The sequence below is a fragment of the Sphaeramia orbicularis genome, unplaced genomic scaffold, assembly GCF_902148855.1.
Source record: "Sphaeramia orbicularis unplaced genomic scaffold, fSphaOr1.1, whole genome shotgun sequence".
NCBI classification, from domain to species: domain Eukaryota; kingdom Metazoa; phylum Chordata; class Actinopteri; order Kurtiformes; family Apogonidae; genus Sphaeramia; species Sphaeramia orbicularis.
Window position 1 is genome coordinate 29,439 of NW_021941707.1, and position 15,000 is coordinate 44,438.

At 44.0% G+C, this 15,000-nt stretch overlaps 1 protein-coding gene across 1 annotated transcript in view; it reads left to right on the forward strand.

The window, feature by feature from the left end:
* LOC115416850 (sedoheptulokinase) overlaps nt 1–12,280 on the forward strand; it is a 13,663-nt gene extending 1,383 nt beyond the window's left edge. The window contains exons 2-6 of the mRNA XM_030130731.1: nt 5,583–5,754; nt 5,833–5,985; nt 6,071–6,246; nt 10,995–11,195; nt 11,352–12,280. Coding sequence (XP_029986591.1) covers nt 5,583–5,754; nt 5,833–5,985; nt 6,071–6,246; nt 10,995–11,195; nt 11,352–11,836 — 1,187 coding nt within the window. The 3' untranslated portion in view covers nt 11,837–12,280. The remainder of the gene's footprint in view (nt 1–5,582; nt 5,755–5,832; nt 5,986–6,070; nt 6,247–10,994; nt 11,196–11,351) is intronic.
* The last annotated feature ends 2,720 nt before the right edge of the window (nt 12,281–15,000 follow it).

Here is a 15,000-nt window from a genome sequence, read left to right on the forward strand (position 1 = left end):
AATCGGTGTTCGTATGTCCGAACTGATGTCATTTTTGTAAATGTACATTTGTAGGGGCGCTATAGTGCGAAATTTCAATTTCTTTTAATAAATGGGTGTAAGCCTGGGAGATGGACGTCTGAGTCAAATTTTAGCCAAATCGGTGTTTGTGTGTCTGAGCTGAAGCAATTTTTGTGATGGTAAATTTTCGAAAAAACTTTGCAAAGTTTGCAACCTCGTCGCACAAAAACGGTGACACAGATTCAAAAATTTGGCAAACTTTTGATGCCCCACTTGTCTAGATACTGTACACCGATTTTGAGCTCATTCGGCCAAACGGCCAAGGAGCAGATAGTTAAAATACAACGTCAGTGAAAACGCTGACTCAGCATTTTGGAAATTTCAATCCAATATGGCCGACTAAGGGTTGGTTTAGGGCGTGGCCATAATAATTATTTTTTTGTTTGTCTCCTCATGAGGAATCTGTGTACTGATTTTCGTGGCTCTACGACAAACTTTATGTTGGACGTGCTCCCATTGGCGCAATGCATTTTCACTTTTCAAGGGGGCGCTGCAGCAACATTTCTTTACCAACATCTACGAAACCTATATGTAAATTCAATTTCTCGCACTCCTGAATTTTCGGCAAAATTTGGTGAGTTTTCATCAATGTTCAGGGGGTCAAAATTGAGCTCAAAGAGCAGGAGAAGAAAAATAAATAAAAAAAAAAAAAAGAAAGAAAAATAATAATAATCTGAGCAAGAACAATATAGCCGTTTCTATGGCAACCACGTATTTGGCCTTATGTGAAAGCTCTCGAGTTCCCCCACATGTCTGTGGGGTCAGATGTCACGTGTCGTGCACTTACACCCACATGACTGACCCCGAGGGGCGTGTCCCATTGACTCTCATTCATTCTGAGCAGGTGTAAATATGCGACTTGTGCACATGTCATATACATCGTCGGAAAGGTCTCAGTGCCGTGAATGTGAATATGTGTGAGAGTGGCGACAGTGGCGAAAGGCGACCGCGTCACTGGCGATTTCTTCCCCATGCGCCCACTGCAGACTCAATAGGCCCTGCGCCAGCTTTACTTGGCTCAGGCCTAATACATAAAAATTAAAGGCGCAAGCGGCATCTAAAGGCCCTCGCCAAGGGCACGTCCAGTAGAAGTATGTCCACCGTTCAGCAGGTGGCGCTCTAGCACCAAATTTCAGTCTCTTCTGATGAATGGGTGTAGGCCTGGGAGATTGGCAACTGATTCAAATTTGAGGCAAATGTTTGCTCATATGTCAAACTAAAGAAATTTTTATATAAGTAAATCTGTAGGGGGCGCTATGCAGCTAAATTAAATTTCTTCCGTTGAATGGGTGTAGGCCTGGGAGATTTTCCACTGAGTCAAATTTGAGCCAAATCGGTGTTCGTATGTTTGAATTAATGCAATTTTCGTGAAGGTAAATTTGTAGGGGGCGCTATTTAGCGAAATGTCATTTTCTTTTGATAAATGGGTGTAGGCCTGGGAGATTTACAACTGATTCAAATTTGAGCCAAATTGGTGTTCGTATGTCTGAAGTGAAGTAACTTTCGTAAAGGTAAAATTGTAGGGGGTGCTATGGCACCGAATTTCAAATTTTTCTGATAAACGGGTGTAGGCCTGAGAGATAGACGTCTGAGTCAAATTTGAGCCAAATCGGTGTTCGTATGTCCGAACTGAAGCAATTTTAATAAAAAATATGAAACATTTTTGTAGGGGGCGCTGTAGTGCAAAATTTCAGTTTCTTTTGACAAATAGGTGTAGGCCTGGGAGATAGATGTCTGAGTCAAATTTAAGCCAAATCGGTGTTCGTATGTCCGAACTGATGTCATTTTTATAAATGTACATTTGTAGGGGGCGCTATAGTGCGAAATTCCAATTTCTTTTAATAAATGGGTGTAGGCCTGGGAGATGGACGTCTGAGTCAAATTTCAGCCAAATCGGTGTTCGTATGTCTGAGCTGAAGCAATTTTTGTGATGGCAATTTTTCTGAAAAACTTCGCAAAGTTTGTAACCTCGTCGCACAAAAACGGTGACACCGATTCAAAAAATTCGGATAACTTTTGATTTCCCACTTCTCTAGATACTGTACACGGATTTTGAGCTCATTTTGCCAAACGGCTTAGTAGGAGATAGTTAAAATACGTCAGTGAAAACGCTGACTCAGCATTTTGGAAATTTCAATCCAATATGGCCGACTAAGGGTTGGTTTAGGGGCGTGGCCATAATAATATTTTTTGTTTGTCTCCTCATGATGAATCCGTCTACTGATTTTCGTGGCTCTACGACAAACTTTATGTTGGACGCGCTCCCATTGGCGCAATGCATTTCCACTTTTCAAGGGGGCGCTGCCGCAACATTTCTTTACCGACATCTACGAAACCTATATGTAAATTCAATTTCTCACACTTCTGAATTTTAGGCAAAATTTGGTGAGTTTTCGTAAATGTTCAGAGGGTCAAAATTGAGCTCAAAGCGCAGGAGAAAGAAAAATTAAAGCCGCAAACGGCATCTAAAGGCCCTCGCCAAGGGCACGTCCAGTGGAAGTATGCTCATCGTTCAGCAGGTGGCGCTCTAGCCCCAAATTTTGTGTCTTCTGATGAATGGGTGTAGGCCTGGGACATTGACAATTGATTTGAGACAAATCAGTGTTCGTATGTCCGAACTGAACAAAATTTTTTGTAAATAAATCTGTAGGGGGCACTATGAGCAAAAATTATATTTGTTTCATTGAATGGGTGTAGGCCTGTGAGATGTACCACTGAGTCAAATTTGAGCCAAATCGGTGTTCGTATGTCTGAACTGATGCAATTTTCGTAAAGGTAAATTTGTAGGGGGCGCTACAGAGCGAAATGGCAATTTCTTTTGATAAATGGGTGTAGGCCTGAGAGATTGACAACTGATTCAAATTTGAGCCAAATTGGTGTTCGCATGTCTAACGTGAAGTAATTTTCGTAAAGGTAACATTGTAGGGGGCGCTATGGCGCCGAATTTAAAATTTTTCTGATAAATGGGTGTAGGCCTGGGATATAGATGTCTGAGTCAAATTTGAGCCAAATCGGTGTTCGTATGTCCAAACTGATGTCATTTTTGTAAATGTACATTTGTAGGGGGCGCTATAGTGCGAAATTTCAATTTCTTTTAATAAATGGGTGTAGGCCTGGGAGATAGACGTCTGAGTCAAATTTCAGCAACATCGCTGTTCGTATGTCTGAGCTGAAGCAATTTTTGTGATGGTAAATTTTCGAAAAAACTTCGCAAAATTTGCAACCTCGTCACACAAAAACGGTGATGCCGATTCAAAAAATTCAGCTAACTTTTGATGCCCCACTTCTCTAGATACTGTACACCGATTTTGAGCTCATTCGGCCAAACGGCTTAGTAGGAGATAGTTAAAATACAACTTCAGTGAAAACGCTGACTCAGCATTTTGGAAATTTCAATCCAATATGGCCGACTAAGGGTTGGTTTAGGGGCGTGGCCATAATAATATTTTTGTTTGTCTCCTCATGATGAATCTGTCTACCGATTTTCGTGGCTCTACGACAAACTTTATGTTGGACGCGCTCCCATTGGCGCAATGCATTTCCACTTTTCAGGGGGCGCTGTAGCAACATTTCTTTACCGACATCTACGAAACCTATATGTAAATTCAATTTCTCACACTTCTGAATTTTAGGCAAAATTTGGTGAGTTTTCTTAAATGTTCAGAGGGTCAAAATTGAGCTCAAAGCGCAGGAGAAAGAAAAATAAGACAAAAATAAATAAATAAATAAAAATAAAAATAATAATAATCTGAGCAAGAACAATATAGCCGTTTCTATGGCAACCACGTATTTGCCCTTTTTTGAAAGTTCTCGAGGTCCCCCACATGTGTGTGGGGTCAGATGTCACGTGTCGTGCACTTACACACACGTGACTGACCCCGAGTGGATGTGTCCCATTGACTCCCATTCATTCTGAGCAGGTGTAAATATGCGATTTGTGCACATGTCATGTACATCGTCGGAAAGGTCTCAGTGCCGTGAATGTGAATATGTGTGAGAGTGGCGACAGTGGCGAAAGGCGACCGCGTCACTGGCGATTTCGTCCCCATGCGCCCACTGCAGACTCAATAGGCCCTGCGCCGGCTTTACTCGGCTCGGGCCTAATAAGACAAAAAAAATAAAATAAAAAAATAAACATTAAAGCCGCAAGTGGCATCTAAAGGCCCTCGCCACGGGCACGTCCAGTAGAAGTATTTCCATCGTTCAGCAGGTGGCGCTCTAGCACCAAATTTCAATGTCTTCTGATGAATGGGTGTAGGCCTGGGAGATTGACAACTGATTCAAATTTGAGGCAGATCTTTTTTCGTATGTCCAAACTAGAGAAATTTTTTTGTAAGTAAATCTGTAGGGGGCACTATGCAGCTAAAATTAAATTTCTTCCATTTAATGGGTGTAGGCCATAGAGATGTACCACTGAGACAAATTTGAGCCAAATCGGTGTTCGTATGTCCGAATTAATGCAGTTTTCGTGAAGGTAAATTTGTAGGGGGCGCTATTGAGCGTCATGGCAATTTCTTTTGATAAATGGGTGTAGGCCTGGGAGATTTACAACTGATTCAAATTTGAGCCAAATTGGTGTTCGTATGTCTGAAGTGAAGTAACTTTCGTAAAGGTAAAATTGTAGGGGGTGCTATGGCACCGAATTTCAAATTTTTCTGATAAATGGGTGTAGGCCTGAGAGATAGACGTCTGAGTCAAATTTGAGCCAAATCGGTGTTCGTATGTCCGAACTGAAGCAATTTTAATAAAAAAATATTAAAAATTTTTTAGGGGGCGCTGTAGTTCAAAATTTCAGTTTCTTTTGACAAATAGGTGTAGGCCTGGGAGACAGATGTCTGAGTCAAATTTGCGCCAAATCGGTGTTCGTATGTCCAAACTGATGTCATTTTTGTAAATGTACATTTGTAGGGGGCGCTATAGAGCGAAATTTCAATTTCTTTCAATAAATGGGTGTAGGCCTGGGAGATGGACGTCTGAGTCAAATTTCAGCTAAATCGGTGTTCGTATGTCTGAATTAATGCAATTTTCGTGAAGGTAAATTTTTAGGGGGCGCTATTGAACGACATGGCAATTTCTTTTTATAAATGGGTGTAAGCCTGGGAGATTGACAACTGATTCAAATTTGAGCTGTGAATGTGAATATGTGTGAGAGTGGCGACAGTGGCGAAAGGCGACCGCGTCACTGGCGATTTCGTCCCCATGCGCCCACTGCAGACTCAATAGGCCCTGCGCCGGCTTTACTTGGCTCGGGCCTAAAAATAACAATAATAATAGTAATAATAATAGTAATAATAATAATAATAATAATAGTAATAATAATAGTAATAATATAATAGTAATAGTAATAATAATAATAATAATAATAAACATATAATAAACAGTGAATGTTGTTTCAGATTCTGTTTGTTCACCTTCAGAACCAGAACCAGAAGCAGAACCAGATCCTCCACTTGAACCCTTTCAGTGTCTCCTGGTCCGTGGGCGTGGACTTCATGTGTGTCCTGGTGTTTTTCTGTGCGCAGGCTGTGATTGGTCCACAGATGCCTTCACCCCCTCAGACACCAGTCAGCTGATCACATGGCAGGACGGACGCTGTGACTCCGCCTTCCTGTCCACGCTGCCTCCGCCCCAGTCACATGTCAGCGTAGCCACAGGCTTCGGATGTGCCACCATCTTCTGGTTCCTCAAACACAGGTGGGTCCAGGTCCTGGTCTACATGTCCCTGTCTGGTCCTGGTCTAAATGTCCCCATCTGGTCTTGTCCTGTCCGTAGACCAGACTTCCTGGACTCCTTCTCGGTGGCGGGGACAGTCCAGGACTACGTGGTGTCCATGCTGTGTGGTCTGGACGTTTGTGTGATGACCCCACAGAACGCAGCCAGCTGGGGGTTCTACGACAGCAGAACAGACAGGTGGAACAGGGACATGTATGGAGAACACACACACACACACACACACACACACACACACAGACTGTGTGTGTGTGTTCTCCTCTTCCATGTCTTCTGTCAGTCTCCAGGAGGCGGGCTTCCCTGTGCGTCTCCTCCCTCGTCTCCGCCCCTCTGGAACTCTGGCCGGTCGGACGCGCTCCCAGTGGAACGGTGTTCCCATGGGAACGGCGGTGGGCGTGGCTCTGGGAGACTTCCAATGTTCTGTCTACTCCTGCATGAACCAACGCACGGACGCAGGTGGAACCAACACACCACCCATTAGGATATAGAATATAGAACATAGAATATAGAAGAGAATATAGAATATAGAATATAGAAGAGAAGATAGAATATTGAAGAGAATATAGAAAATAGAATATAGAAGAGAATATACAATATAGAAGAGAATATAGAATATAGAATATAGAATATTGAAGAGAATATAGAATATAGAATGTAGAATATAGATATAGAATATAGAAGACAGAATAGAATATAGATATCGAATATAGAATGTAGAAGACAGAATATGATATAGGATATAGAATACAGAAGACAGAATATAGAGAATAGATATAGGATATAGAATGTAGAAGACAGAATATAGAATATAGAAGAGAATATAGAATATAGAATATAGAAGATAGAATATAGAATATAGAAGAGAATATAGAATATAGAAGAGAATATAGAATATAGAATATAGATATAGAATATAGAATATAGAAGACAGAATATAGATATAGGATATAGAATATAGAAGACAGAATATAGATATAGGATATAGAATATAGAAGACAGAATATAGAATATAGATATAGAATATAGAATATAGAAGACAGAATATAGATATAGGATATAGAATATAGAAGACAGAATATAGAATATAGATATAGAATATAGAATATAGATATAGAATATAGAAGATAGAATATAGATATAGAATATAGAATGTAGAATATAGAATATAGATATAGAATATAGAATGTAGAATATAGATATAGAATATAGAAGACAGAATATAGAATATAGATATCGAATATAGAATGTAGAAGACAGAATATAGATATAGGATATAGAATACAGAAGACAGAATATAGAGAATAGATATAGGATATAGAATGTAGAAGACAGAATATAGAATATAGATATAGGATATAGAATATAGAAGACAGAATATAGATATAGGATATAGGATATAGAATATAGAAGACAGAATATAGATATAGGATATAGAATATAGAAGACAGAATATAGAATATAGATATAGGATATAGAATATAGAAGACAGAATATAGAATATAGATATAGAATATAGAATATAGAAGATAGAATATAGAATATAGAAGAGAATATAGAATATAGAAGAGAATATAGAATATAGATATAGAATATAGAATATAGAATATAGAAGAGAATATAGAATATAGAAGAGAATATAGAAGAGAATATAGAATATAGATATAGAATATAGAATATAGATATAGAATATAGAAGACAGAATATAGAATATAGATATAGAATATAGAATGTAGAATATAGAATATAGAATATAGATATAGAATATAGAATGTAGAATATAGATATAGAATATAGAAGACAGAATATAGAATATAGATATCGAATATAGAATGTAGAAGACAGAATATAGATATAGGATATAGAATACAGAAGACAGAATATAGAGAATAGATATAGGATATAGAATGTAGAAGACAGAATATAGAATATAGATATAGGATATAGAATATAGAAGACAGAATATAGAATATAGATATAGGATGTAGAATGTAGAAGACAGAATATAGATATAGGATATAGAAGACAGAATATAGAATATAGATATAGGATATAGAATATAGAAGACAGAATATAGATATAGGATATAGAATATAGAAGACAGAATATAGATATAGGATATAGAAGACAGAATATAGATATAGGATATAGAAGACAGAATATAGAATATAGATATAGGATATAGAATATAGAAGACAGAATATAGATATAGGATATAGAATATAGAAGACAGAATATAGAATATAGATATAGGATATAGAATATAGAAGACAGAATATAGAATATAGATATAGAATATAGAAGACAGAATATAGATATAGGATATAGAATATAGAAGACAGAATATAGAATATAGGATATAGAAGACAGAATATAGAATATAGATATAGGATATAGAATATAGAAGACAGAATATAGATATAGGATATAGAAGACAGAATATAGAATATAGATATAGGATATAGAATATAGAAGACAGAATATAGATATAGGATATAGAATATAGAAGACAGAATATAGAATATAGATATAGGATATAGAATATAGAAGACAGAATATAGAATATAGATATAGAATATAGAAGACAGAATATAGAATATAGATATAGAATATAGATATAGGATATAGAATATAGAAGACAGAATATAGAATATAGATATAGAATATAGAAGACAGAATATAGAATATAGATATAGGATATAGAATATAGAAGACAGAATATAGAATATAGATATAGGATATAGAATATAGAAGACAGAATATAGAATATAGATATAGGATATAGAATATAGAAGACAGAATATAGAATATAGATATAGGATATAGAATATAGATATAGAAGATAGAACATTAGATCAAATATAGATTATATAAACTATAGAATCCATCCATTCTCTTCCTCTTATCCGGGGTCAGGTCTCGGGGGTAACAGTCTAAGCAGGGATGCCCAGACTTCCCTCTCCTCAGAGTCCTCCCTCTCTTCAGACTCCTCCCTCTCCTCAGACTCCTCCTCCTGGTGGGACATGCTCAGAACACCTCCCCAGGTTGGAGTCCAGGAGGATCTGAACCAGGTATCTGATCCACCTCAGCTGGTTCCTCTGGATGTGGAGGAGCAGCAGTTCAACTCTGAGCTCCTCCCACATGACTGAGCTCCTCCCCCTATTCCTAAGGGTGGACCCACCCACCCTATGGAGGAAACTCATTTGGACCACTTGTATCCTGGATCTGGTCTTCTGGGTCCTGACCCAAAGCTCAGGACCACAGGTGAGGGTCTGAACATAGACTGAGGGTAAATCCAGAGCTTCTCCTTTGGGCTCAGCTCCTTCTGAACCACAACAGACCCATACAAGCACTGCAGCACTGCACCCACCCACCTGTCAATCTGAACCTCCACCCACCCACCTGTCAATCTGAACCTCCATCCTTCCCTCACTGTGAACTAGACCCAGATACTGGACCTCCTCCACTGAGGTCAAAGACTCTCCACCGACCCGGAGAGGGCAGACCACCTTTATCTGGTCCAGAACCATAGCCTCGGATTTGGAGGTGCTGATCCTCATCCCACTCCAAACCGCCCCAGGACACGCTGAAGGTCCAGGTTCCATGAGGCCAACAGGACAACGTCATCTGCAAAAAGCAGAGATGAAATCCTGTGGTCCCCAGACCGGACCCCCTCCGGCCCCTGGCTGCACCTAGAAATTCTGTCCATAAAAATTATGAACAGAACCGGTGCCAAAGGGCAGCCCTGCCGGAGTCCAACATGCACCTGGAACAGGTCTGACTTACTGCCCGCAATGTGAACCAGGCTCCTGCTTCGGACATACAAGGACCGGACTGCCCTCAGCAGAGGGCCCTGGACCCCATACTCCCGAAGGACCCCCCACAGGATACCACGAGGGACACGGTCGAACGCCTTCTGCAAATCCACAAAACACATGTGGACTGGTTGGATGAACTCCCATGAACCCTCGAGCACCCGATGGAGAGTGTAGACCTGGTCCAGTGTTCCAGGACCGGGATGAAAACCGCATTGTTCCTCCTGGATCCGAGGTTCGACTATTGGCCGGATCCTCCTCTCCAGTACCTGGAATAGACTTTCCCCTGGAGGCTGAGGAGTGGGACCCCCTGTGGGTGGAGCACATCCTCCGGTCCCCCTTCTGCCACGCCGTGTTACAGAGACGTGTCAGCCAAGACAGTCCTGCACATCCAGAGACTGAAGGGACTCGGGGTGAACCTCATCCACCCCTGGTGCTCTGCCACCTTGGAGATGTCCAACCACCTGGGTGACTTCAGCTGGGGTGATGGACCAGTCCACCTCTGAGACCTGGACCAGTCCACCTCAGACCTCATCCTCTGCTTCCTCCATGGCAGAAGTGACAGTGGGATTGAGCAGATCCTCCAAGTATTCCCTCCTCCATCCAACCACACCCCCAGTGGAGGTCAGCTCCTCCCACTTCCTCTATAAACAGTGTTGGTGGTGCACTGCTTCACCTCCTGAGGCATCGGACGGTTTGACAGAATTTCCTCAAGGCCGACCGATAGTCCTCCTCCATGGTCTCCCCAAACTCCACCCAGACCCAAGTTTTTGCCTCCACACCTGCTCGGGCTGCGGTACCCCTGTCCTGCCAGTACCCATCAGCTCCTCTGGAGTCCCATGAACCAACCAGGGTCCATCAGACTCCTTCTTCAGCTGGCCGGCGTCCCTTACTTCCAGGGTCCACCACTGGGTTCGGGGATTGCTGCCACGGCAGGCACCAGAGACCCTGAGACCACAGCTCCGAGCAGCTGCTTCGACAATGGAGGTGGAGAACATGGTCCACTGGGACTCAGTATCCCTAGCCTCCCCCTGGATCTGGGAGGAGCTCTGCTGGAGGTAGTAGTTGAAGACCGCGCTGACATCGGGCTCTGCCACACGTTCAACAGACCTTCACAACACGTCTGAGCATGCCCAGTCTGTCTGGCGTCCTCCTTCACCAGTGGATCCAACACACCGCCAGGTGGAGATCAGCTGACAGCTCCGCCCCTCTGTTCACCTGAGTGTCCTAAATATAGAACATTAGATAAAATATTGAATATTATATAACATAGAATTCTAATTATTAGATTAGATTTATTATATTATGTTTATTAAATTATACGGTTTTCTTGTCTTTTCCTTCTCTCCTTTTCTTCTCTTCTCACCTCTTCTCTCTTTCTTTTCTTCACAGTTCTGAACATCGGTACTTCGGCTCAGCTCACCTATGCGATGCCGTCAGACTTCACCCCTCCCCCGTCTCCTCAGCCTGACTCCGCCCTCTCCTTCTTCCCGTATTTTGACTCCTCCTACTTGGCGGTGGCGGCATCGCTCAATGGAGGAAATGTCCTGGCCACGTTTGTGGAGACACTCGCCGCATGGACAAAGGAACTGGGTCTGTTTTTATTCTGCAGTAACATTTACATTCATCCTGGTTCTGGATCTGGGTCTTGTTCTGGTTCTGGATCTGTGTTGTGTCCTCAGACTCGTGTCCTCAGACTCGTGTCCTCAGACTCATGTCCTCATACTTATCTCCTCTCGTCTTCCCCAGGGGCGGAGCTTAGCAGTTCCAGTTTCTACGAGAAGCTGATTGGTTGCGCTCTGAACCAGGAAACCACTGACCTGAGGGTGAGTCCCACCCTCCTGGGGGAGAGACACGCCCCCTTCCATCTGGGTCAGGTGACCAACATCTCTGCCTCCAACCTGTCCCTGGGTCACGTGACCAGGGCGCTGTGCCGCGGCGTGGTGGAGAACCTGACCTCCATGATGCCAGCTGAGAGCTTGCGGCGGGCGGGGGTGCGGAAGCTCATCGGCAGCGGGGCGGCGCTCGCCCGAAACCAGGTGCTGAGACAGGAAGTGGAGAGGGCGTTTCCTCTGCCTGTGGTTTACAGACAGAACGCTGACTCCGCACTCGGAGCCGCCATGGCCATCTGCGACCACCTTCAGATCGGAGACGACCTCCTTCCTCAGAAGGATGAGGCGGAGCCAAAACCTCAGGGACCAACCGCAGGACGAGATGGCATGGACGTCATCTGAGGGGGCGGAGCTACACCTGGAGGTTCTTCAGTAACAGGATGATGAGTCAGTGTCATTTATGAATGGACTCCGACTGAGGGACGGTGTCGCCATGGTTACGCCATTTCCTGTCTCCGCCTCCTCAGGTCGAACTGAGGGATTTAATTACATGTTAATTACATGTTAATTACATTTTAATTACATGATGATTTGACTCTTGCTTTATAAGTAGAATTACATTAATGTGAATTTATTCATTAAATTTTGGTGAAATTCATGGTTAACCATCATTAAAGGCAGCAGTTGTGCGTCTGTTTGACCTTTGACCTTTACAGCACAGCGCTGCTTCATCATCTGTCTCCTGTTTTTATACACTGAACAAAAATATAAACGCACCACTTGTGTTTTTGCTCCCATTTTTCATGAGCTGAACTCAAAGATCTAAAACTTTTTCTCTGTACACAAAAGGCCTATTTCTCTCAAATATTGTTCATAAATTTGTCTAAATCTGTGTTAGTGAGCACTTCTCCTTTGTCCTTTGCTGAGATAATCCATCCACCTCACAGGTGTAGCAGATCCAGATGCTGATTAGACAGCAGGATTATTGCACAGGTGTGACTTAGGCTGGCCACAATAAAAGGCCACTCTGAAATGTGCACTTTTACTGTATTGGGTGGTCCAGGGGGGTCAGAAAACCAGTCAGTATTTGGTGTGACCACCATTGTCCTCGCACAGTCTTCTTCATGAATTCTCTGAAACAGCTTTGGAGATGGCTTATGGTAGAGAAATGAACATTCAATTCACAGGCAGAAGCTCTGGTGGAGGTTCCTGAAGTCACATGACCAGTGCATATTCCCTCAAAACTTGTGACATCTGTGGTATTGTGCTGTGTGATAAAACTGCACATTTTAGAGTGGCCTTTTATTGTGGCCAGCCTAAGGCACACCTGTGCAAAAATCCTGCTGTCTAATCAGCATCTGGATCTGCCACACCTGTGAGGTGGATGGATTATCTCAGCAAAGAAGAAGTGTTCACTAACACAAATTTAAACAGATTTGTGAACAATATTTGAGAGAAATAAACCTTGTGTGTACACAGAAAAAGTTTTAGATCTTTGAGTTCAGCTCATGAAAAATGGGAGCAAAAACAAAAGTCGTGCATTTATATTTTTGTTCAGTATAGATTATCAGATAAACATCGACACCATGACGACCAAAACCTGATGGATTTCATTGATGGACAAAAAGAATGAAAATGTAAATGTGTTTGAACTCTGAATAAAAAAACAAAAGAAGTTTAATAAAAAGTGAATTAACCATGCATCGATTTATTGATTTGATTAAAGGTTGGAGGAGGAGCAGAGAGGAGGAGAAAAGAGGAGGAGGAGCAGAGAGGAGGAGCAAAGAGGAGGAGGAGGAGCAGAGAGGAGGAGCAAAGAGGAGGAGGAGGAGCAGAGAGAAGGAGCAAAGAGGAGGAGGAGGAGCAGAGATGAGGAGCAAAGAGGAGGAGGAGAGGCAAAGAGGAGGAGCAGAGATGAGGAGCAAAGAGGAGGAGGAGAGGCAAAGAGGAGGAGCAAAGAGGAGGAGGAGGAGGAGCAGAGAGGAGGAGCAAAGAGGAGGAGGAGCAGAGAGGAGGAGGAGCAAAGAGGAGGAGGAGGAGGAGAGGCAAAGAGGAGGAGCAGAGATGAGGAGCAAAGAGGAGGAGAGGCAAAGAGGAGGAGCAAAGAGGAGGAGGAGCAGAGAGGAGGAGCAAAGAGGAGGAGGAGGAGCAGAGAGGAGGAGCAGAGAGGAGGAGGAGGAGCAGAGAGGAGGAGCAAAGAGGAGGAGGAGGAGGAGGAGGAGCAGAGAGGAGGAGGAGGAGCAGAGAGGAGGAGGAGGAGCAGAGAGGAGGAGGGTTAGGGTTAATCTGGGTTAGGTGTAGGTCCTGGTTCAAGTCAGTCTATGGCCCTGGTCCTGGTTCCAGTCTGTGGTCCTGGCCCTGGCCCTGGTCCTGGTTCCAGCCTGTGGTCCTGGCCCTGGTCCTGGTCCTGGTTCCAGTCTGTGGTCCTGGCCCTGGCCCTGGTCCTGGTCCTGGTTCCAGTCTGTGGTCCTGGCCCTGGCCCTGGTCCTGGCTCCAGTCTGTGGTCCTGGCCCTGGTCCTGGTCCTGGTTCCAGTCTGTGGTCCTGGCCCTGGCCCTGGTCCTGGTTCCAGCCTGTGGTCCTGGCCCTGGTCCTGGTCCTGGTTCCAGTCTGTGGTCCTGGCCCTGGTCCTGGTCCTGGTTCCAGTCTGTGGTCCTGGCCCTGGCCCTGGCCCTGGTCCTGGTTCCAGTCTGTGGTCCTGGCCCTGGCCCTGGCCCTGGTCCTGGTTCCAGTCTGTGGTCCTGGCCCTGGTCCTGGTCCTGGTTCCAGTCTGTGGTCCTGGCCCTGGCCCTGGCCCTGGTCCTGGCTCCAGTCTGTGGTCCTGGCCCTGGTCCTGGTCCTGGTTCCAGTCTGTGGTCCTGGCCCTGGTCCTGGTCCTGGTTCCAGTCTGTGGTCCTGGCCCTGGCCCTGGTCCTGGTTCCAGTCTGTGGTCCTGGCCCTGGTCCTGGTCCTGGTTCCAGTCTGTGGTCCTGGCCCTGGCCCTGGCCCTGGTTCCAGTCTGTGGTCCTGGCCCTGGCCCTGGTCCTGGTCCTGGTTCCAGTCTGTGGTCCTGGCCCTGGCCCTGGTCCTGGTTCCAGTCTGTGGTCCTGGTTCCAGACTGTGGTCCTGGCCGTAGCCTTGGTCCTGGTCCTGGTCGTGGTCCTGGTCCTCAGATGTTTAAAGGTGGTTCTATAGACCTGTTTCAGTTTGAATGTAACCCTCCAGTCCTGTTGGTGGTGTTGGTTTCCATGGTAACCCTGTCCACAGTCCCCACTTCCCTGTCCAGTGTGTCCTTCCTGTTGTTTGGATCCAAACGTGTGGGTCTGAGTCACAGTCAGACTCAGGCTTCAGTCTGTCAGCAGATCAGTCTGAGGTTCTGTCTGTGTGTCCACGAGCAGGAGGTCAAAGGTCAGCCTGTCTGGACTGAACCACGTTGAACACGTGTGTGGGTGTGGTGTGGTCGTCTTTCAGACAGGAGAAGTTCACTGACGCTTCCATCCAAAAAAAAAAAAAAGGTCCAGTTCTTTCAACATAAGTTCGTCCTCTGTTCCTTTTTCAGTAAGTGCTCAGTTTCTTTATGGAACCAAC